Genomic DNA, 24966 nt, shown 5'->3' with positions numbered 1-24966 from the left:
CTGACTCCTTTTTTGTAAGTAAGAGATTGATAACATTGCCTAGTGTTGAGACCTTGCCAATCAATACTGGCACAGGGGAAGAGTTCATTGACACCAATAACCATATTTCTCCATTTGAGTACAAGAAGGATTGCTTCTAGAGCTCAGATCAATAGAGAGACCTTGTAAAGCATAAGCCTGAAGCCGCTTTCTGTGTTCTTTGAAGAGCCTTTTCCCCAGTGGGTCAGAGCTGTCTTTTCCACTAGATTTCAGCTCAGCAGATTAACTGGAATTTTACATGTGATTTACCTGTCAGAGTGTTTCCATCAGAAGATTCCTAGTAATGTTTGTGGCTGTCATCAGGATTCATCAAAGCATTTTTCTAAGTCTATTTAGTTTTTTTTAAAGACATTTTTAGCCATTATAATTGTATTTGGGAGTACTTGTACTTTTCAGCTGTTTATTTCAAATTCTACAACTTTGTTTAATTGAATGATAGAACACAACTAATCTAGTCATTTAATAACCATTAAGTCCTTTGTTGGTACAGCAAAGGAAAAGTTCAACAATTTACCCACATGCACTATACTTTGAAAATGCTGCATTTTTTGAACATTTATGTAAATCTTAAAATTGGGGCACATTCTGCAAGTTTAAACCTCTAGGTACTTTTTCTTTGTTTCTTTTTAAATTGCTGTCAACACAGCGTCTCTGACAAACACATATAAATTCCTTTTCTATTACTTGCCCACACATTAAGAAACTATTTTAGGAAAGAAACTATTAGCTGGAATGCCTCCAGAAAGTAGTAGCCAAGAGATGAAGGAACTGGAGACCATGAGATGATCTTTGAGGGTGCCATGCTGGCTTAGCCTAGGAAAGAGGGGCTGCTGTCGAGGAGAGGCTTAATTCTGCTGGCTCCAGAGTAGCAGTTACACAGAGGCAAGTTGAAGCCAGCTGGTGGGAAAAATGAGAATTATCCCTATTAAAGTAAATCAACTGCCTCATCCCTGCATCTCTTCACTGTTGAGATGGTCCCTAGTCAGCTACAGGTGGGACTAGATTAGGGCTTGTTAAACTGGAGTCTGGGAACTTAGGAAAAAAGCTACATCGTTATTTCGATATAGTTGATTTCCTTTGTAATCCTGAATATTTTATTTTGTTCATTTAAAAATATCATTGAGAGAAGGGGTCCATAGGCTTAATCAGACTGTTGTCAAAGAAACCTATAAGACGAAAAAGGTCAAGAATCCCTGCTCCAGATGGCCTCTATGGTTCCTTCCACCTCTGTGACTCTGTGGAAGTGGGTCTTACTCTTATATCTAAACCCTAGGATTGCCAATGTTTTTAGACCACACTGTGGGCATTGTGTTTATGTATGTGTGTGCCTAATTTTACAGTCCAGCTTCTTTTTTTTTCCTGTTTGGAGGGCAATTGGGGTTAAGTGACTTGCCCAAAGTCACATGGCTAGTAAGTGTGTCAAGTGTCCAAGGCCGGATTTGAACTCAGGTCCTCCTGACTCCAGGGCCTGTGCTCTATTTACTGCTCCACCTAGCCACCCCTACAGTCCAGCTTCTTGTAGTAAAGTGGCTATTAAAAAAAATGGGACTTTGGGGCTTACAGTAAAGGAAGCAAATGCTTAATATTCCTTTCCACAGTGACCCCAAACAAGAGGTTTAACTTCTTTTTATTGGGCCAGTTCCCTAGCAGTATTCCCAGAGCAGTAATCCATCCTAAGGGAGCTGTTGCAGAATCCACAGGGCAACAGTTATTTAGGATTCAAGTGGGTGCTGCAGAGTACTCAGAATGAATAGGCTTTACTTGGCTCTAACGGCATTTTCTTGAATGTAGGTGTAGGCCGACACCCTTGGCATCCACCCTTCACTGCCCCTGGAGCTCCTGCTGCCCTCGCTTTTGGTACCTTACACCTCTGCTGCGGGCTGGGCAGAGGCAACATTCAGACCCTTAGTTCTTTGGCCCGTTCTTCTGTCTTCTGTGAATGAGGTTCAAGAGAGGACCAAAGTGATTTCTATAAACACCCATGTATTTTCCACAGAATTTCTGGTTCCCATCTCTGTCCAAAATCAGTATTGTTGTTTGTATAAGAACAGAGCAAGATCATTATTGTATTTGAAATGGTATTTATCAAATGAAAACTCTATACCATCTATTGTTTAGTCATTTTTCTGTCATGTTCTACTCTTCATGACCCCATTTGGGGTTTTCTTGGCAAAGATACTAGAGTGGTCTGCCATTCCCTTCTCCAGGTCATTTTACAGATGAGGAAATTGAGGCAAATAGGGTTAAGTGACTTGCCTAGGGTCACACAGCTAGTAAGAGTCTGAGTCAAGATTTGAACTCTTGAAGATGTCTTTCTTACTCCAGACCTGGTGCTCAGTCAGCTAGACCATCCCACTGCCTTTTGTATACCATCTGTCTACTACTATCATCCGTGACCCAAAAACCTTTTTCTTTAACAAATACCAAGCACATTCTTCTTTATAAAAACCTGACTTGTTTTATTCATATTGCTGTAAATAGTGTTTCATCCAGAAATAATGGAAGAGTGAATTTTTTCCACAATCCAGAATTCATTGGCAAATCCTCTGTTTTCCTTCCTTCAAGGCAGAGTATGGAATAATAATAGTGTCATAATATGACTGCTGAAAAAGCTTCCGAGCTAACCTTGCATGAAGATGCAAAGTGTCCAGAAAGAGGGAGGACTTCTACTCCATTTCATCTTGGTCTGATGGCATTTGAAGTAAATTAAGATTCCTCTGTTAATGAATCTCTGTGGCCTGGTGACCCTGTGATGGTGAAGCATCTGCCCAAGGCTGAGGGAATAATGCAGGTGGGGGGGAGAAGGTGTAGAGGTGGGTCAGACCAGGTGGTGTTCATGGTCCCTTCTCTTTCTAAAATTCTTTGGTTTTATCTTCCTATCTCTTCTTTTTTAGGTTAACAAATAAAAATATCATCCACAAGCCTGCAGAATGGACCCTAATCGCTATTGTATTATTATCATTGTAAGTACTTATTGAGTTTTTAAATTCTAAGTAATGTTCTGTAGCTTGTGTGAGGGGATGGTGGAGAGAAAGAGAGAGAGAATATATGTGTATGCTACAGTATTGTCCTTTTGAAGAATTTTGTTTGTAAAGAAAATGCTATTAATTAACTTTCCAAACTGAATTATAAAACTTCTACCTTTTCTCTGTACCCTGCTGTATGGTGGGAAGAAGAATACTTTCTATGATTTCTGTGTGTATAGATACACATGTTTTATATGTGTGTTCATATATATGTATGCATATATATATGGATACACACATCTCCCAATCATTTTGTTTTTGCATTTTTTTAAACATTCATTCGCAGAATTTACAGCAAAAGTTATTTCAATTAGTCTCTTTTGAAATAGAATCATTTTGGAAATTGGGAGCTGAGAGGCGAAGCCATCAATGTGTGTTTGGTGTTGAATGAGAACATTTTAGCAGTCATCCCCAGCCTTGTTCCTGAGCTATCTCTGACGTGCTCCCCCTAGCTGATGAGATTTCATTTCTCTTCCACATATTTTATCATTAATGGCATCCAAAAACTCCCTGTAGACCCTATTTTCCCCAGTTAATATGAAATTTTAAAGTTCAATGCACTTAAAAGAAATAAAAACAATCCTGCTACACAAGCCCACATAAAACATTTAACACGGGTTCGCCTTTTAAGAAATCACTGGTGGGTTCTCAGGCTGAGCCTTTCAATAGGGTTAAAACCATCAAGTAATCGACGTGTGTTTTTCAGCTTGAATTACAAAATTGCAAAAATCTTATTTCAGGGACCATTTATTACCGCACTGCTGCGGCGGCTGCTCTGGGGCTTGTTGGGTCACTGAAGCCTGTAGGACATAAAAGTACTTAGCAGCCCTTCCCCAGTCAAGGAGTGTCGTGGGCCCTGCTCTCCCTTCCTTTGATATTGCTTCAGTCTGACACATTGTTCTGGCTTCACTGTCCCAAGGAAGACTGTACCAGGGGCATTATTAGCACAGGCTTCAGCGAGTCAGCTCTGTCTGGGTCGCCCTGCCCACCTCCTGCTCATCTGATTCATTAAATCAGAACACAGAAAGTAACTTTACTTAAGGCCTTGATATGAATTTTTTATCAACCATAAGAACAAATCTTTTGTCATTTTTACCATTCAGGCTTCCAGTTGCCTTGGTAATTTGTGAAACAGATCTTATGAATTTTTCAGAGTTCCTCACGTTTCATTGAATATTTTAGTTACTAATAAAAAACAGTAGTGTCATTACTCACCTGTCCTCCCTGATGTCTCCAGATGAACCCCTTTATAGGCACTGTTTTAAATGTACTTAACTAATTTAATTGCATTGAAGGAGAAATAGCATTTTTCCTGCCCAATCAGAGACCCCAACACAACAGTAATCTCAGAACCCTACTTTCTTCAAAGTCAGTAACTGAAAGGATATTTTCTTAAGCACAGCATTGTCTAATAAGCAGCGTGATGCTGGTACACCATTACTCTTTCAAACCATCATCTGATTTTATTGGGAAAATGCACATGGTAAAAGACATATTGAAATCTTTAATAGACCTTCTACCTCCTATGTTCCTTCCTTAAGTTTAGGGGTAAGTGCAGTGACAGGAAAACTTTCTTTCAAGAACATGGGCTACAAAAATAGCATCTTTTTGAGGGATGTGTTTAAATGATAGTATAATTAGGAAGACTTGGAACTGCCTGATCTGGGTCTTGAGGGAGCAGGTGGGAGTTTTCAGCATCTTAAGATGGCATTGGCACAAATCGTCCATCACTTGTGACTTTATGGAAGAACCTGGACCAGAAGGTGCCCAGGATGGGCTGACACAAATTGGTTGTGATCTTCACTGGGGAAGGTGGAGGAGTCACTGACCTGTTTGAATACAGCTTCTAGGTGATGTCTCTTATGCCGCCACTAGCATGGAAGTCCTCACTAAGAACATGCTTCAGCCTAGACACCGAACCCGCCATTTTGTTTTGGGGGGAACATCAGTGTTTAAAGGATGGGTTTTGTGTCAGTGAAAGTACTGGGCAACTTCACTTCCAAAAGCAGTCCAGCTCAGTCTCCTCCCCTTCTGTGCTGGGCCCAGCTTACTCTCTGTGTGAAGTCTCTGGCCAGGATCTTACATACATGTACACGTGCATAAATACAGACATATACAGGTATGTTTTGCATACACATTTGATTACTGAGTGCATAAATATTGATACGTTTATATATATTTTGTGACTAGTTGTATTCATAAGAAATATTCTGGAAGTTATTTGGAGGATAGATTAGAGGAAAAAAGAGCAGTCATGAAAAGATATGTTGGACTATTTCAATAGGGACATGTGGAATTGAAGGTGTTTATTTAGGTTGCCTTGGGAAGGAATTGGGAGGTTAATTTAAGAGATTTTCAGAGGCAACATTGACATAACTTGGGTAATTACTTGGGTATAAGAGATAAGAGAGGTAGGGAAGAATCAATCAGTGAACACTTATTAAGTATCTGGCCCAGATCTATGCTTTCAGAATATTATCAGGGATGGAAAGGAAAGGGAAAGATACTGGAGACCAGGATATCAGTTAGTAAGCTATTGCACTAGTCCAGGTAAGGGGTGGAAAGGGCCTGGATGGAGCTGGTTGTGTTGGAGTAGAGAGAAAGGGGTTGGAGAGATATAATTCACGAGACTTGGAAGCTGATAGGGACGAAGAATAAGGGGAAAGGGAGAGACAGGGAGAACTTGCAGGCTATCAATAATACCAATGTAACTATGGAAGATAGGGTGGATAATGGAGCAACAGACAGAAGGAAAGAAGTCAGTTTAAGGGAAAGCTAATATCTCAGGTTGAGGGATATATTGACTGTGGTGCTGATGAAGCATCCAAGTAGAAATGTCCTCTAAGCAACTGAAATTGCTGGTCTGCAGTTGACAGTAGAGGTCATCTACTTAGAGGTGGGAGGCAAAGCTATGGGACTAAGTAGGGAAAGAGGATAGAGAGAGAAGCAGAGAGGAGCAAGGACAGGTCTTTGATGAGGGCCCACAGGGAGGAATGGCAGAGAGGGGGAGGTGCCAGCAAAGGAGACCAAGGAAGACGGGCTGGAGAAATAGGAGAACGTGGTCGGGGAGGAGTCTCCTCCAGTGGTAAAGAGTCCGCCATGTCAGGAGCTACAAAGGAAGGAAGAGGGGGAAGCCATTGGACTTGCCTTTTAGAAAGTTACAGGTTTCTTGTGAAAAAGCAATTTAAATATAGTTTTGGAAATCGGATTGTAAAGAGTCGAGAAAAGATTGAGTCATTTGGAGGTTTTGCTGCTTCCAGAGCCAGCCATTTATGTTGGTGGAGTAGATTTGAGAGAATAGTTTCAGGGGAAGGGTGAAAGCCCTTTCCCTCTGCTTATAACTATGTTCAGATCTCCCCAAACCTCAGCAAGCTCTCTCTTCATTCCCTTTTACCCCCTCTAGCTCTTCTCCCATGTTCTCCTTTCCCTCTATGCAGCTTTAAAAAAAAAAACTTGTCACTGTCCCCAGCTCCCCTTCCTCACTACTCACTCCTCAAACCCCTGGACTGGGTTTTCACGCTCTTCTGGTCTTCACTTCCTCAAGACTGTGTCACGGGGGCCCCTCTGTTCCCCCTATGCCTGTGGCTGTCTTGGATCCTAGTAGCAGTAGGAGGTCTCAGAAGTTTCTTGAGCAGAGGCCTAGGCTTTCAGATATCCTAAATGTGTAATGGGTAAAGTCTGTGTGATTTCCTGATTTTTCTCCAGCAGTGCTCAGGAATAGAGAAGCCAGATACTAGTTAGCCAAAGAAGAGGATTCAGAGGTTGGGATGCAAGAAGATCCAGGGGACAAAGGATTCTAGGGAGACATTGAAGGTGCCAGCCATAGGATGGACTTACACATGACCTGTGTGGTCAAGTGAAGTCAGAGTGGGCCAATAGGAATGAGCCAGGGTGCAGTGGCCAGGTGGCTCAGCGAGTAAGAGCACCGGCTCCAGTGTCGGGATGACCTGGATCAAATCCGGGCTCCAATACTCAGCACCACACCCAGAAATAACTGGCCTTGTACCTTGAGCAAGTTACTTAACCCCAATTGCTTTAAAAAAAAAAAAAAAAGGAATGAGCCAGGGAACCAGGAAGTCCTTCTTTAGGCAGTGAGACAGTGGGCTGGGGAGATGTGCTGACTTCCAGGTGGTCTGGGACTCCGCTGGAAGTGTCTGAAGTTGGGTGGAGGTAATTACTGGACCTGGACAAATGGAGGATTTTACAGGTCAGGGAACAGAGTGGAGGGGTTCTTGATCTGGGTACTTGAGTCATTAGGAATGTCAGTTAGCAGATGTTGATTCCTGGAAAGTTTCTCTCCTTCAGAATGTTGCATATTGAAGCTGGTTTTCCAAAGAAACTGTGACAGTAAGGGAGGGGACAGTGCTCTGGAAGGAGGGCCCAATACTCGCCTTTCTAGACATGATTACTGATGCTCACTAGAGTAGTGGGATCCCTCTGGGCTCCGTTATAGCCCTCTCTTAAGGTCACCTCCTTCAGTCCTTTAGGGATCTTGGATCGTCTCATTGGTGCCAATGCTGCTTCCGTCTGCCCTAAACGCAGCTAGCTTGCTGCCTAATGGAGAGTAGGATGGGTTGTTGTGGCCAGAACACCCAGACCCGTCATCATGTGGTTCAGGCTTCAGTCCAGCGTGTGCCCCACCCTCACAGTCCCTCCCCCAGTGCTTCACCTGTAGAGCCTTCAAGAAGCTGGGGCCACTTCCACTTCCTGATACTTTGGTGCCCCTTAGAGAGCACGCTGTTGGTCTGTAACATGGACACCAAAGGGCTTGGCTTTTTTGAGCTGTTGTATCGGCAGGACCGGTGGCTCCCCTTCACACCAGGCCTTCATTTACAGTGTGAGATCCCATACTTAATGGCACGTGGCTTCATGACGGAGAGGCAGGCAGAGCGGGGTGAGTCAGGAACAAAGCATTGAATCTGCAACAACACGCTTTATCTCACGTTTCCATGCTCTGTGTGGCTTCATAAGAGTGGACTTGCTGCTTTCTCCTGTTATCCCCATGGTAGGGTGTGTTCCCAGGTAGCGGGAGCTGCTTGCTTTTTGTGTTTGTCTCCCTAGCACCTAGTATGGTGCCTTTTACCTAGTCCACAAGCATTTAACAAGAGCTTATGAGGCACTGCAGTGCTTAGTAAGTGTTTGTGAGCTAGAACAAGCATTTGGAGACTGGGACCAGTCCCTTCAGAGGATCTTTCAGCATGAACAGACGGGCTTTCTATATACGGGAACATACACACTGAATAGGCATTATTCTTAAAAGCAATCACATTCCTCCAAACATTTTTCAAATTTCTCTTTTGTTACTCCCTTGAGTTTCTACTCAAGAAAAGCTCTCTCATTGCTTTATACCCCTGATCCACCCTGCCTTTGTCCCATGCTCTTTTTTCCCACCTTCCTCCTCTCAGCTGCTGCTGTGACCCTCCAACCCAAGGACCCCTAGGGAGCAAAGCCTGGTGCTGGCCCAGCACCAAGGGGTGCTAAGGAGAGGGACTGAAGCTCAGAGCCAGGGGTAAACTTTGTGGGAGGATCGAAAGCATAATGACACATGTGCTGTAAGGCTGCCCTTGAGTGCTGCATATATTTGGAATTGGGGCAGATTCCCAGCAGGACTAGAAGTTAAGGAGTGTTTCTACTTCAAATGTATTCGTTCTCCCCGAATTCAATTGGAGAACCTTGGCCACTCCCTTGAATTCTGGTAGGTTACCATTAGTGGTACATTCCAGGAAGGGTCAGGTAAGCTCAGTGGGAAGTCAGAGAGAGACTCATATTGTTTTTCATGGGGATTTCTAGCTATCAAATGAAGCAGAAAAAGACCCATTCATCATTACTAGGAAAGACTAAAAGGGAAGAAGAGACATGGGCCACTCCAACATGGACACTTGCTGTTCTCAGCTTATACCCCTGATAGACTCTAATGGAAAGCTTTCAAGATAGTTTGCTAGAAATGTCTGTTTCCATTTTGTTTATTTGAGCTGGCTGGTTCCAGTGAACTGTGGTCCACTTCATGGGGAAGGCCTGTGCAATGTTGTATTCCCTCTAAAAGCTTTGGAGCAGCTTTTGCTGTTCAGGGAGTAGCGTGTAAGCCTTGGGAAGCAGTAATTAAACAAGTTTGACATGGCCGTGATCACCAAACAAAAGCCATCAGTGGACACGTGCGGCCACTTTAGGTAAACGGCTGCAGAGAGACACTCTGGAGAATTGCCCCTCTGGAGTCAGTGGGCATTAAAGGAAGGATCTGACTAAGGCGTGTTCCCTTGGCAGCCTGTTCTCGTGGCCTAGCCATCGCTGACTCTTAGTGAAATAGTGACTACCCCCATGAATCCTTAGAAACATGCACAGAGAAGTCATTTTCTGGAACCTTTCTTCTGAGGTGTGGCCATATTTACACCTCTTTAAATATGATGTTCATAGTAGATGCTCATGTTCACATCTTTTGGCAGTTGGGGTGGTTTTTAAACCAAACGTGTTGTAACAGAAGCATCCAGCTTCAGAGTCAGGGTCATAGCTGTCATCCAGTTACCTTTCTGTTTGTTTCCGTGTTCGTTAGAGGAGCAAGTGATTCCCAAACTTGAATCCGTCCATCCCGATTCACTTTTGACATTTACTCTGATATTTGGGCCTTCAGGTCAGTTTCTTGCACTATTGGAATCTCTGGGCAGAAAGAACTTTCCTGTGTGATCTGATTTCACCTTGTCTGAAGCCGTGCACACACATCTCACGATAGAGTCACAATTATGCAAAGACGGAGTTTTGCATGTACAGATTTTTGGTTTTGTTTGCCATAGAATTCTGTACATCCCATTACTTTATTGATAATATTCACAAAGGAATTTTTGTTCCTTTTGATTGGTTCAGAATGAGACTAAAGATGGTGAAAAAGACTTTGGACCATAGTGAGAGATGTGCTCGATTATTTTTACAGTATAAGAGGAAAAGCAAATGGGGACCTCTGATCACACAGTGGTTAGAAGATGTTCTGAAACATAATTCAGACCTTTCTGATCTGAAACTGTCAGGCCGGTGATCTCTGGTTGTGTTTGATGTTGGACATTTGCTGCCCATTAGCACCCCTCTTTACTGAGGGGAAAAACAATGGCTCGGTGTTTTTTTAAAACACTCTTTTTGCTCTAAAAAAAGTTTTTTTTTTTTGTCTTTTATTCCCTCCAAAACAAGATGTTTTAAAAACAGAAACTAAAGTCTTAAGTATGAATATAGTAGTAGTAGTAGTAGTAGTAGTAGTAGTAGTAGTAGTAGTAGTAGTAGCAGCAGCAGCAGCAGCAGCAGCAGCAGCATTAGTAGTAGTGGTGGTAGTAGCAGTAGTAGTAGTGGTAGTAGTAGTAGTGGTGGTGGTGGTGGTGGTACTGCCGAGTTAGCATATTATCACCACATATTTATAATGTATTCAGAAAAGAGGGACCTTGTTGTGAATTTAAGGCTTCATGCAGGAGGTAGAAATAGAACTGGGCCCTAGAAGAAAGGTATGATGTCAAAAGGCAGAAGGAGCAAGGAGGGACATTCCACAAGGATCCCTCCTCTGACAGTCACTACCTGGTGTGAGCCTTGAGCACTATAATAACCTGCCAGTTGGTCTGTCTGCCCCAACTCTCTCCTCCCTCCATCCTCCACTCAGCTCTCATGTTGACCTTCCTAAAGTACAGGTCTGACCATACCACCCCCCAGCCTGTTCGTTCAGCTCTGGCTCCATTACCATCGCGGTGTTTAGAGGCCTTCGTGAGCTGGCCCCGCCTTCTCTCTCCATTCTTTGTACCCCCTCCTCCTCTCTGCAGACTCTGCCTGCCTCCTTGTAACTCCTCGAGAACTGTGTGCTCCTTCTGCACTTTCACCCACTAGCTCCCTGGCCTGGATTTCTCTCCATCCTCACCTCTATTCTACCTCCTGGCTTCCCTGGCTAGAAGCCTGCCTTCTGTACACAGCCCTTCCCAGGCCTTCATTCTAATGCCTTTTTCACACAGCTGTTGCATCTTCTGCCCTGACTGGACTGTGAGCTCCTTGAGACCAGGGACGGTCTTTTGCCTTCCTTTGTACCCCCAGCACTGAGCACAGCACCAGGCACACAGGTAGTGCTTCAAGAATGCTGGCTGACTGACTGATTAGTTACTGTTGAATCCTAGCTACCGAAGCTAGGAAAATCCTTAGATCATCTGGTCCAAGCTGCTTCTCTCCCACTGCACATGGGAACACTGAGCCCCATGGAGATTGTGATTGGCCAGGGTAACAGGCAGTGGACCCTGACCTTGAGCTCTTATCTCCAACTCCTCATCCTCAGTGCTTGGTACCATGCCACCGTGAAACTGGCCCACTCCAATACATAGAGTGGTAATCGTCCCAAATACCCAAAGTGCCCCATCCCAGTGGTCTCTGTAGTCGAAAAGGTGCCGCAGAAACCAACTAGTCTGGCCTATGACTTGAACAAAAATCCCTGCTGCGATGTACCCAGCTTGACTCTTCTAGAGTGTTGCCACTGCTGATGCCCCAGAGCAAAGAAAGGGGTATGGGGTGGGTCTTTCTCCTTGCCCTCCCAGCATACTCTTCCCAGAGAGTAGCAACAGCAGTCAGGGTCATCTAGGTCCAGTCCCAGGAGACTTAATGGGTTTTTTTGTTTTTTTTTTTTGCTCTCTGTCAAATGATGTAACACATACATATGGGAGAGAGCTATGTGGAGGTATGCTCTCTGAAGACTGTGATAGTCACCAAAAGAAACTTGGCTTTTCCCATAGTAACTCAACTCTTTGTGTATGTAGCACATGGCATTATACCAGAGACATCTCTGTTACAAGGTTTTCAAGCATACACCATTGACCACTGAAGAATTAACTAAAAATTTCCCAAGTCCTCCTGTTTTAAATCTACAAGAGGGCTTTAGCCAAGTGACAGCTGGTGTTTCTGGTCTACTCTCTCCTTTATCTTGGAACTGAACACGCATTCATTAAGACCTGCTAGCTGCCAAGCACTGAGAGTACAAAAACAGAAACAAAGTCCCTGACCTTACAGTCCGCCCAGGGAAACAAAGAAGTAAATGCGTACATAAATATAAGACAAGCTGAGGACTGAGTGAAGGCTAACAAGTAGGGAAGACTTCCTAGAGGAAGCACCAAAGTGAATCCTTGATGGAATGCAGGCATCAGGGAGGTGGGAGTGTGTGCTACCGACATAGGCAGCCACAAAAGTGAGTTTGGCTAGAACGAGGGCTTCTGGAGGCATCGAGTGCTATCGCCCAGAAAGGCAGGCTGGTCTCACATTGCCATGTCTGGAAATGCATTTTTTATTTTGTCTTAGAGGCCACAGAGTGATACTGTCAGATTTTCTCTTTTGGAAGATTGTTGCAGGAACTATGTAAAGAATGGATAGGAAATGGGAGAGTGTTCTTATTGGGATTGTATGAGATGTAGGAGAGCACCACATCTTTCCATTCACCCTGGTGCTAGAGCTAGGAGCACAGCATCAGGTTCAAATCCTTCGCTCAGCCACCTTGCTACGTGTGTGAACAAATCTTGGCACCCTTTCTGCTCTGTTCAGTTTCTTTATCTGTGAAATACGGGGGCCTAAAAATCAAGGTGGCCCTTCTAGCCCTAAATCTATGTGTGATTCATCTACAGCTTCCCAATCTTGAATCCAAATGTCTTGTTAATCAGCCCTGCATAAAAACTGATATGTTGCTTATTTCTCCCATAATGTATGAATTGGGTTAGTCAATAAGTATTTATGTTGTGTGTATGTGCATTTATGTGTCTATAGTTGGGTACATACACGTGTTTGTGTATATGTATGTGTGTTTTACTCATACATATGGTAATTATACCTGTATTGTTACATCTGTACATTTCAGATGGGAGGCTGAATGTGAAATAGTATATTTACAGAGCATAGAAGTAGATATGTAGAGAGAAAGCTATTTCACACCTAGTTGTTTTGTGCCCTGAATGTCTAAGGGCTCCATGTCAGTCTGTCAGGACATTAGCTTCCATCCTTGAAGAGTGACCTAAATAAGGATCACTGAGGGTCTACATGAAGATCATGAAGGATTCATAGAAAGAGCGGAATTCTCCAACCATCCATCTCTCCCTGAGCTAGGAGTGGGGAGGCCTGCTCCAGGTCCTGCCCCAGTGGCTGTGTTGGCACCTCCCACCCACAGTGGAGACCCAGAGATGTGCCAGCTCAGCTGAGATGCTGCTATCACCAATCCCCCACCCCAAACCATGGGGAGAGGAAGGCAGGTGCCAGAAATGGATACAATACATATTAATTAGTTCTTCTTGGTTATCTTGTATTACCCTCATAGAAGAGAGTTCCTTAAGAGTAGGGACTGTCTCCCTTTGGGGTTTGTATCCCCAGCACCAGACTGAGTCCCAGGCACATCCTAGGTACTTATTAATGCTTGTTAAGTGATTGAATGTCAAAACCTAATTGTGTCTGAATGAGGGTCACAGAGGAAAAAGACTAGGCGCCGTGAATCTGAGAAACATTGCTTTGTGGTGGCAATTATGGAAATAAAGCCTGGTTCTCTGTCAGCTCTATCTGAGGGCCTTTCACAAACAGGACTTAGATATAAAATCCTAAAGTCCCATCAGGCCCACCCTTTAAATAAACCTCATTGCAGTTTCTCATCATAAAGTGAGTTACAAAGAACTTGTTTCTTTTATAATTAGAAATATCAGTGGAAAGCATCCCTGCTTCCTTATTAATAGGTAATCTTTAATGCATTAAATGCAAACACTGTCAGAGCATAAGCCATCTGTCATAAGAAAAATATATCAGTGGGTTTAGCTAATAGTGTCTCTTGCAATCAGAGTTTTTCTTTTATCTTAGTTAAGTTTCCCAGGCAATGGTTTTGAAATGGACTCAGCAAATTGTCCTTTAAACCAGTGTGGTGGGGCAACCGCTGGGGCAGCTCAGAGGAGCTGACTCCATCACCAGGAAGCCTTTCCATTCATTATTTGTAACTTTACTGACATCTGCCTGTCATATCTCTCTCTCTCTCTCTTTTGCTTCTTGGAGGAGCAGTCAGAGTTAAATGACTTGCCCAAGGTCAAACAGCTAGTAAGTGTTAAATGTCTGAGGCCGGATTTGAACTCAGGTCCTCCTGACTCCAGGGCCAGTGCTCTATTCACTGTGCCACCTAACCGCCCCTTGCCATCTCTTTTAATTTTCATTCAGGATTTCAGATTTCCACTTAGACTAGCAGTTTGAGGAAGATTCTCCCACCATGATGATCACCTGTGACTTGTGCAGGGTCCTCCCAAACCACCTCACTTTGATCTGTAAGCACTGACTTATGCATGTGTACATACATGTACATGTGTCCAAATATTCTCTTGGTAGAAGATTAAACCATAAACACTTTGAAAGAGCATTAGAAAATGACCATAGTAATCTAGTGTTGTTAAACCCAAAGATCCAAGCTTTTGGGACAAGAACTCGCTATTTGACAAAAACTACTGGAAAAACTGGAAGCAGTTTGGCAGAAACAAAGCAACATCTCACACTGTACACCATAATCAGGTCAAATTGGGTACATGATTCAGACAAAAAGAGTTATATAGGCAAATGAGGAGAGAATGGAAGATTGTACCAGTCAGATCTGTGGATAGGGAGAGGATTTATGACCAAATGAAATACTGAGAGGATCACAGGAATTAAAATGGATAACTTTGATTACATTAAATTTAAAGGGTTTTGCTCAAACAAAATGAATGCAGCCAAGATTACAAGGAAAACGGGAAGCTAGGGGAAACATTTACAGCGAGTTTCTCTGATAAAGTCCTCATTTCTCAAATATATAGGGAACTCAGTCAAATTTATAAAAATATGAGTCATTCCACAGTTGATAAATGGTCAAAGGATACGAACAGGCAATTTCCAGAAAAAGAAATGAAAGCTTTAGTTGTATTTTCAAAAGAGGGATTCTGTGAGGCAGTGGTAAAGAGGGGGTGCATTCCATATATGTGGAACAGTTGGTGCCAATACATAGAGGTGGGAAAGGACTGCAATAGAAGGGGAGCTGGACCACAGAGGGAGGGAGGGGGAATAATGGCCATTAGGATCTGAAACAGGTTGGGGCCGGGTTGTGAAGGGCTTGCCAAGCTAAGCAGATGTTTGGGCCCACAAACGAGAGGGCCACTGGGGACGAATGGGGAAGGCATGTGGGCGAAGCTGTGCTTAAGGAGTTACTTTGGCATTGGTGGGTGTGTAGTATGGACTGGCAGTCTGGAGCTCTTTCTGTGCCTGATGGTCCCAGAACATAAGCCCCAAGGGATCACTACAGCAAAGGACATTTTTAGTGCATGGTGTCATGGAAAGTGTGCTGGCTTTGGAGTCAGAGGAAGTAGGTTCCCTACCAGCTCTGCTGATGGAGGCTCTCAAAGAGACCCTTCACCCTGGGGGCCTCCTTTTCTTCATCCACAAAACAGAAAGGTTGGCCCAGAGGAGCTCCAGGATAGTTGAAGAAACCTGGACAGATGAGGAAACTGAGGCACAGCAGCCTAGTCAGGGTCATAGACCTACAATACTGTGTCTTTATTTAGGGTGAGAAGCAAGTTGGGGAAATACCACCTTAGCCTTGGTTTGGTGATTAATTCTGCTGGGGGTGGGGGAAAGTCACTGTTGAGTCCAAAAGATAAGGACACATGCAAAGTGTTTCAGAAACATTGCTGTCAGCTGGGCTAGAAACCAAGAAAGATCTGTACATCTAAAGAGAATTAAGATCCAGTTATCTAGAGTGTTCTGGGCCCATCCTTGCTGGAGGTGTTACTCTTCTAGTCTAACCAAGGGGAACATGAATGTAGAAATGTTAGCAAAGAAGTGGGTTGGGTAATGGGAATGAACAACCAGTATTGGGCTGGGAAAACTGCCGGAGATGCAGGTTTGGCCCCACCAAGTGTAATAGTAATGGAATATAAAGATCCCCCTGTATTGACTTGGTTTTCAAATTGATTGTGTTAAAACCCAGAGCTTGTGAATCCCACTTGTGGGATGGACTTGTTGATGTGAAAAGAGAGGGCTGAACTGGGAGGAGCTGGTGACGTAAATTTAGAGAGACACGAGAAAAGAGAGAGGCAGAAGAACTTTTTGGAAGCAGCACCCTTGGAGGCAGAGAGAGACAGAGAGGACTGCTGAGGGCCACATTGAATTGCCCAGGACTTTTGAGAGCTGCCAAGGACTGAGGAGACATGGCTGTTATGCTGGTACTTTGTCTGTCTGTTTTGGTGTTATTTTGCCAGATCTATCCAGTGGTGAAGGACAGTGCTGTTGTTGCAGAGGTCTTGAAACCTTGCTGTTGGTTCAGAGCTCCAGAGACTGTTCTGCAGACAGAGAGTGAATTCTGTCCACTGGTGAAGGACAGTGCAGTTGTTGCAGAGGTTCTGGAACCTTTCTGTTGGTTCAGAAACCCTGAAGCAGGATTTTCTTGTTGTATGTTTACAGAAATCCTGGAAGGGGGTTTTGCTAATGTTTTCAGGGGTCCTAGGACTGTTCTGCAGACAGAGAATGAATTAATGAAGAAACTGGCAGTGTATCTTGTGGCCTTGTTAAAGCTTTGTCTCCCCAGAAACTAAGATTGCTGAGAACTTGCCTGTGTCAAGATGAAGAAAAGACCTCCATTTGGGTATTAAATGCTGTGCTTAAGCTTGTTGTAACTCTGGGGTAGATTCAATTGTGATCCAAGGGTGGGGAACTTTTGACCTTTTTGTGTTCTATGATTGAATAAATGAATGTACTTTACTTATGATTGGAAACTAATCTCCATTTGAGAAGAGGGGCTTTGTGGTGGACCAAATGAAGGTACAGCCTAGGGGTGGCATAGTACTTAGAAGAGGGTCTTTTGAATTGACTAAATGCATGATAATGTCCAGGGGTGGGGTAGTACTTGGAGATGATTGAATCACACTTAGTAAATGCTGTATTTGGAATGATGTCACGTTTTGATCTTCTCTGTTCTTAATTTGTCACTGAATAAAATGGAGAGCACCTATGCTGGTATTTTGAACCTTGGGAAGTTGCCTTTGCTTGGCATTATAACAAGAAGCAGCCCCAACTTCGCTGTCTTCCCCACTGTCGCCTGTGCCTCTGTCCTGGGTCATCCAAGATGAGATACAAAGATTATTTTTTTTAATGATGAAACAAGTGATTGATAGCAGCCCCTCAGGATGTTGCAAGAAGGAGCGAAATTGCTGGCAGAGGCAGCCAGCAGCGATGAAGCCACCTTGTTTATAAAAATCCTCATCACAAAAACACGAAAACACAGATGTTTTTGTCTACCAGTTTACTTGTGATGCTTCAGTTGTATTTGGGGCTTGCCTTTTTGTCCCTGCACAACATAGCTTCCCGCTCTGGGAGTCTGGCGTCCTATGTAAAATTCTCTTCTGCTAGTGAAATCACATTTAAGGAACTGGAAAAAGTATGTTCTCCGAGGATGTTTATTCTCTTTTCACTTCCTGATTTTTGTCTCTCTTGTGATGAAAGGCTGGGGGTAATAAGGCCCCATTGATACACTTTCTTTGAACTAAGGACTATAATCTGTCCCAAGTTTCTTATCTCTATTGCCTGACAGCTGATTGTCAGCAAAGGCTCAGCAGCTGTGTCCCCTGGAGCTGGCCAGCTCTGCTAACACTGCCGGCCTTTACTCAGAGGGCAATATGGTATTTTTTAGTGCTGCTGAGTTCAAGAAACAGCCCACAAATGCCAGGATATGATCTGGGGGAAGAAAACGGAATGGAACATATTTTAGAGTCAGGTGGTGAATAATTGCCATATGGGAGGGGAGGTTTCATATTCTTACAAATTAGGTTTTGCTACAAACCTTCACATTTGAATGTCGGGATATATACAAAAATATGTGTTTACTAGACCTGGGAGACAGAATGTTAAATTGGAGCTGGTTTGACTGAACCTTGACGTTCATGAAGGGAAGTGATGTGCAAGAATCCTCCTGGAAAGGGAGCCCGGGGCCAGGCCAGGAAGGATTCTCGGTGCCAAGCCAAGGAGCCTGTGTTTTGTCCTAATGGGAGCTGCTAAAAGAGCGCTGCGGTCAGCCCTGTATTCTAGGAATGGTCATTTGGCCAGTGTTTGGAAGATGAATTGGAGAGGGGAGAAACTAGGTCCAGGGAGAGGAGGTAGGAAGCCAATACAGTAATCTAGCCAATGAATAGTGACAGCCTGAACTATGATGGCTTATATGGAGATGTGGGGTAGACTGATGATACTTCCTTGTCTTTATCTTCCACATCCCCCCTCCTTTAATTGGGCTTGATATAGAATTGAAAATATTCTTTTTGTATCTAGAGCAATAGAAGGTTAGATATGATATTGTTTTTGTTGGGTCATTTTTAGTCCTGTACAACTCTTTGTGACTCCTTTTGGGGTTTTCTTGGCAAATATACTGGAGTAGTTTGACATTTCCTTCTCCAGCTCATTTGACAGATGAGGAAACTGAGGCAAACAGGGTAAGTGACTTTCCCAGGGTCACACAGCTAGTAAGGGTCTAAGGCTGGATTTGAATACAGGTCTATCTGCCTCCAGGTCCAGTGCTCTATCCACTGAGCCACCTAGGTGCCTCCTAAGACCCTAGAAATGATTTGGTCCAATCACTCATTTTAGAAATAAAGAAACCGGGGGGTGGAGCCAAGATGGTGGAATAAAACTTGTCTGAGCTCCCACTCCAACCACCTCCAATACCTGTAAAATATGACTAAACAAATTTTAGAGCTACAGAACCCAAAAAGTGACAGAGAGAAACAAATCTCCCGCTAAAGCCAGCCTGGCAGGCCAGCAAGAAGGGTCTATCGCATCAAGCTGGGAGCCAAGCACAGTTGTGCGTGAGCCAGTGATCCCAGACCCAGGGTGGCCCCAACCAGTGGCCCAGACCTGGCCAGAGCAGATTTCAGGAAAGTGAATCACCAGCTGCTGTTGAGGTTTCCAGACTTCTCAACCCATAAACGCCACAGAGAAAGTAAAAGGTCAGTGGATAACTTTGTTGGAACCGGGTAATGAAAGAGTGGGGTCTGGCCCCTGCCCGCGGGGTGAGAGATGGTGGAGGCACAGCAGCTGATGTCACATGGCTGCCTCCAGAGCTCCTGGCCTGCAGATTATAGGGGGACCAAGCAGCCATTTGGAGGGTAATCGCTCTTGCTTTGACCTGCTTGGATCTGGGTCACAGTCTTGGGTGGTGGTCCTGTAGTGAGAAATGCCGGTGTGCCAGAGCTTATGGTGGCTGTAGAGAGGATGTCCTCCTCAGACCTCTGACAACATTTGCAAAAATCCCAGCATCTGGGACACAGCTCTTTCCACTCTAGAAGCAGAGTTCTACCATGGCAAAGAGTTCAAAAGTCAGGTAATTGGCTGGCAAGATGAACGAGCAGAGGAAGCACAATCAGACCATAGATTCTTTTTTTGGGGACAAAAAGGATCAAAACATGGAACCAGAAGAAGTCAACAAAGGCAAAACTCCTGCATCAAAAGCTTCCGTGAAAAAGGAGCTCAAGAAGGATTTTGAAAAGCAAGTAAGAGAAGTGGAGGAAAAATTGGGAAGAGAAATGAGAATGATGCAAGAAAATTGTGAAAAATGAATTAACAGCCTGCTAAAGGAGACCCAAAAAAATACTGAAGAAATTATCACCTTAAAAAATAGACGAACTCAAATGGCAAAAGAGGTCCAAAAAGCCAGTGAGGAGAAGAATTCCTTAAAAAGACGAATTGCCCAGATCGAAAAGGAATTTCAAAAACTCACTAAAGAGAGTTATTCCTTCAAAATTAAACTGGAGCAAATGGAAGCTAATGACTTTATGAGAAATCAAGATACTATAAAACAGATCTAAACTAACGAAAAAATAGAAGGCAATGTGAAATATCTCATTGGAAAAACCATTGACCTGGAAAATAGATCCAGGAGAGATGATTTAAAAATTATTGGACTACCTGAAAGCCATAATCAGAAAAAGACCCTAGAAATCATCCTTCAAGAAATTCTCCAGGAAAATTGCCCTGATATTGTAGATCCAGGGGGCAAAATAGAAATTGAAAGAATTCACTGATTGCCTCTTGAAAAAGATCCCCAAAATAAAACTCCTAGGAACACTCTAGCCAAATTCCAGAGTTCCCAGGTCAAGGAGAAAATACTGCAAGCAGTCAGGAAGAAACAATTTGAGTTTTGTGGAAACACAATCAGGATAACACAATATCTAGCAGCTTCTACGTTAAGGGATGAAAGGGCTTGGAATATGATATTCTGGAGGTCAAAGGAGCTAGGACTAAAACCAGGAACTGTTTTTCACATGCAACTGGGAAATAAGATGTACAGTCACTGGAGTATCGAAATCCATCTTGCCCTACTAGAAAGTTAGGGGGGATGGAGGAGGATATAAGAAAGCAGATTGGGGGAAGGGGTATTCAGTAGGCTTGCTATCTTGGGGTGAGAGTAGGAGAAAGATAGGGAGAAAATTTGTAACTCAAAATCTTGTGGAAATGAATGTTGAAAACTAAAAATAAATTAAAAAAAAAAGAATGTCAGCAGAAGACCTGAGAACTACAAAAAAAGAAAAAAGAAATTAAGAAACCGAGGCCTGGGGATGTTTTAACTTGATAGAAGTTATGCAGCCAACTATGGTAGAACTGAGCTGAGACCCTTGACTCCTAGGCCAGTATTCTTTCCACTATAGAAACAGCTTTCATTCAAATTTTAAGGACTTTATTCATTTCAAAAGCAAAGGAATTTAATTTGTTTTTGGCATACAACTTAGTGATCCCATTTCTTTTTGCGTTTGACATGACTGCCCTGTGGTATTTCCAAGGCTGAGCAGTCACTGTGATTCATCCAAGTAACTAAATGGGTCATTGTTGATCCCCCAGTGTTTTCATCATCATCTCAGTTCATTGTCACTCCTGTGCCTGGACCAGACCTGATGAGAACTATGTAGAAAGTGAGCTTGAAATCATTTTCTGACTGGGAAATACTCAGAATTCAGTTATGGTTAGGACCTCTTGTTTCCATTAGAATGAAAGCTCTTTGAGTGCAGGGACTTTGTCTGTTTTTTCTTTATTTTCTTCAGTATCTTCAGTGCTTAGCACAGTTCTTGATATATAGAAAACACTCAGTAAATCCCTTTTGATTGGTTAATTCTTAATAATAATTATTATTATTTATTATAACCGAAATTTATATAGTATTTTAGGCTTACAGAGCTTTTATATGTCTGCATGTGTATATATGTATGTACACACACACACACACGCACGCATATATAAAACCTTACCTGAGCCTCACGATAACCCTGTAAAGTAGTTAGTGCAAATATTATTATTCTCATTTTGCAGATGAGGAAGCTGAGTCTCAGTGATGTGTGTGGGGTCATCCAGCTAGTAAAAGACCCCACGTGCAACAGTCTTCTGTGCGTGCTCTGCTGTCCCCCTTATTTAGGGCATAAGGGCCTAGCAGATGAGCAGACAAGAAAAGCAAGGCCCTTGTTCGCCCTCTTCTTAGCTCTGAGGCCAGCAGACTCATTCACTGCCCTTCCTGGCTGCCTGTTGATTTCTGTTGACCTCCAAAGACTCGTTGTTGTACAGTATGATGATGAGGTAAGTTTAGAATAAAAAGAGAAGGCATTTGCTACCGTCTGCAAAGCCGTCTCCATTCCAGCGGCCTCCTGATGAGGCCTGTGCTCTGCCTCCCAAGAGAGCCTGGAACTGAAGATGGATAGTTGCTGGCTAGAGGTCTTGGACTTGGTTGATGTGGGAATGTGTTTTGCATGGTAATACATGTTTTTAATGACTTTTTTTTCCTTACATTGTGAATGGTTGGGGAAGGAAGGTAGAAAAGAGAAAATTTGGAACTGAAAATAAAATTCAATTTAAAACTAAAAATTCAATTAAAAGCTGATAAACCTTTTTAAAAGAATGATATTGTCCATTTAAATATTTAGTAAAATCTGTAGAGATATGAAGATGTATGCAAATATAGAATTATATATTATACTAATTCACATAAAGCATTCAGTATTTTTATGTTTGGTATATTATATCGACGTGGCTTACCATTGCAAGAATGGGGAAGGAGAGAATTTAGAACTCAAAATTAAAAAAAAAATACATGTTGAAAATTGTACATGTAATGGGGGGAAATAAAATATTAAAAATAAAAAAGAATTTTTATATTTGAGATGATATTAAAAACATGTCTTTAATTCAGTTTTCCTGTGTTTCATATGATCTGATAGGATGAAAGGAATGATTACAGAACAGTTTATTATTGTGTAAGTGGATAATAATTGTTATATTTGCCTGATGTCAGTATCTAATAACATCCCAAACAACATTTTGAAGAACTCTTTAAATCCTCTGGATGTTGGTCTGTGCTAGTGTGGAATTAGGAGCATTTATCAAATATTAATGTTTTCTAATGGAAAGTCTTCACTCTAGGCAGATCTCTGTGTCAGAGAGAGGCAGCCTCTCAATAACATTTGTTAGATATTTCCTTGAACCAAAGTTATAAAGATATAATATTCAGATTATTATTTAGATTAGCCAGATAACCTTTGTATTATTAAATTCACCAAATATTTATTGAGTATCTTCCAGGATCTCTGAAGTATGTTTTTCAGTTCTCTCTTCACTGTGTTAATAGCCTAGGGAAAGTGTTTCTCTGGTATCAAACCCTTTCTTTCTGGTTGTACAATATAGAGATTTCACACTTTTTCAAGTTATCCAGGTCTTCTGAGTTTTCTTTTTTCATCTTAGTAGTTCTGATTAGCAGCAGTCAAAGGGAGGGAGTAGTTAGATTTCAGATCAGTGCACTTTGCTGCCTTTTGAAAGCTGCGGCACACGAGAGAGGAAAGTGATGAAAATCAGAGATAGAAGTGAGGTTCAGGATAATCTGTGGGTTTTGCTGTTTGTGCCATCTTGTCTGTTTATGTGAGAAAACTGAGAGTTAGCAGCAGTTTTGGTCCAAGATAACCACTTCAGAATCAGAGGGATCTCTAAAAAGAAGAATTCTCACTGGGAATTCCAATACCAAACCTTCATGAAGCTCCTGGTACTGGCTGCATGAGGATCCAGCCCATCCAATTGAGTAAACATGTTGTGGGCTTCTTTAGACACAGTCAGGCCTCTGGGAAAACCTCAGTGGAAAAAAACATTGTCTTTGCTCTTAAGGGGCTTGTGGGAGAGGAGTGTGTGGGCTGATGAGGGGGCATATAGCATGCACTCTATGATGTGAGGGCTATGGAACAAAGAGGGCAGAAAGCTCTGAGCAAACCTGACGAGGGTCAGGGGTTGGAAAGAGGGGACAGAACGATGGGCCAGGTGCTGGACACTCAGGTGCTGCTCTCCAGTGTCTGTCTAGAGGCCCCTAATTCCTTGTTAATCAGGGGAAATGGAGCAGTTTTAAGATGCTGGCTAGGACAGTCGCAGACCTCAAGGTCACATGGGTCACATGTGCCAGAAATGGGATTTGAACTCAGTGTTCTTCCCACTACAGCAGTGGCCCCCTCAAGGCCCCGAGTTTCTTGATCTGTAAAAAGGAGCTTGGTCTAGAGTGATCTCAAGTGAATGTGAACAGGATTCTCGCTCCTTTTGCATACCCAAAGCTCATTCATACCTAGATGAAGGTAGTGGGAGGACAGCAGAGGAGAGCCCTAGGGCTGGCCTGGCAGGTGCTGTTCAGATGCTGGGGGGCTTTGCTTGTGTGGCCTTGAGGGAATCCTTCATGTCTCTGGGCCTACAGATCCACATCGATCAGGAGACGGAGTTGTCCACCTGCCAGTGCTGGCTTGTTCCAAAGATCCTTCAACTCTTACAGCCTCTGACGTCCATTAAAACTTAGCTCACCCTGTGATAAAAATCTTACTCATTTGGACTAAGTGGATGGAAATCCAGGCTAATGAGAGAAGCTTGGCTTTTTGAAAGCTGTTTTAATATTTTCTAGAAGAGGCAATGACAAACCAGTTGAACAGAGTATTCCCTTGGGCTGCTCGTAATGGAATAAGCATGATAAACAATTACTCTGTTTGGTAGTGGGCTCTTCTAAAGTGCTGGAAGATTATTTGTTCTTTTAAGTGGTTTCAGTGATCAGGCTTTCACTTTTCATTTGATTAGCTCCACCATAATAGTTTACAAAAGTAAGTCTAAGGACCAATTCAGTTCAGTTCAACAAACATCGATTAAGCTCTGACTGTAGGAGGCAGTGTGAGCATAGAACTCAGACTCACAAGGCTTGAGTTCAAATTCCATCTCTGCTGCTGACCCTCTCTGTGACTTTGGGAAAGTTACTGAACCTCTCTGGGTCTCAGTTTTCCTGTCTGTTAAATGAGGAGTTGGGCTAAATGGCCTTTAAGAACACCAAGATGAAGCAGAGCTCACAACTGTGTGTGGATGAGAGAGGGAGGGGAGAAAAGGAGGGGACGAGAGAGAGTGTGTGTGAGTTGGGGGGATGAGGGAAGAATATGAGTAATTCAGAAATAGATGTAATACAAGGTAGGACAAAGAAGGATTCAGGCTTCGAGGGGGTGCAAGGGCACCTGATTTGGATCTTGAGGGAAGAGAAGGATTTTCTCAAGCAGAAATGAGAGAGGATGTGGGGATGTCCTCTCCAGATGCATAGAAGCAGGAAGAGAGTTAATGATCAGACCTCTGCTTTGGGATCTGTAGTTTAGCAGCTTTTTGTAAGTTGGTTTGGCAAAGGAAGAGACTAGAAGCAGAGAGGCCAGTAAGGAAGCTATTCCAGTGGTCCCAGCAGAAGGTCATGTGGGTCTGAACTAGGGGAGACGCTGTATGAATGGAGAGAAGGCTAATGGGATAGAGACTGGCAGACGCATCAACAGGACCAATTGGTTCTTGTGGGTGAGGGAGGGTGAAGGATGTAGACTGGTTTGAAGGCCACAAACACGGGTGTCTAGAA

At 43.1% G+C, this 24966-nt stretch overlaps 1 protein-coding gene across 1 annotated transcript in view; it reads left to right on the top strand.

The window, feature by feature from the left end:
• LOC138165083 (putative RNA polymerase II subunit B1 CTD phosphatase RPAP2) overlaps positions 1-24966 on the top strand; it is a 74429-nt gene that overhangs the window by 33107 nt on the left and 16356 nt on the right. The window contains exon 11 of the mRNA XM_069093228.1: positions 2934-3002. Coding sequence (XP_068949329.1) covers positions 2934-3002 — 69 coding nt within the window. The remainder of the gene's footprint in view (positions 1-2933; positions 3003-24966) is intronic.

The sequence above is a fragment of the Petaurus breviceps genome, unplaced genomic scaffold (genome assembly GCF_028583685.1).
Source record: "Petaurus breviceps papuanus isolate PSGF00001 unplaced genomic scaffold, PetGlider_PUasm1.0 207, whole genome shotgun sequence".
Classification (NCBI taxonomy): domain Eukaryota; kingdom Metazoa; phylum Chordata; class Mammalia; order Diprotodontia; family Petauridae; genus Petaurus; species Petaurus breviceps.
The sequence above is the reverse complement of the archived record's forward strand: the minus strand, read 5'-3'. Positions and strand labels throughout refer to the sequence as shown.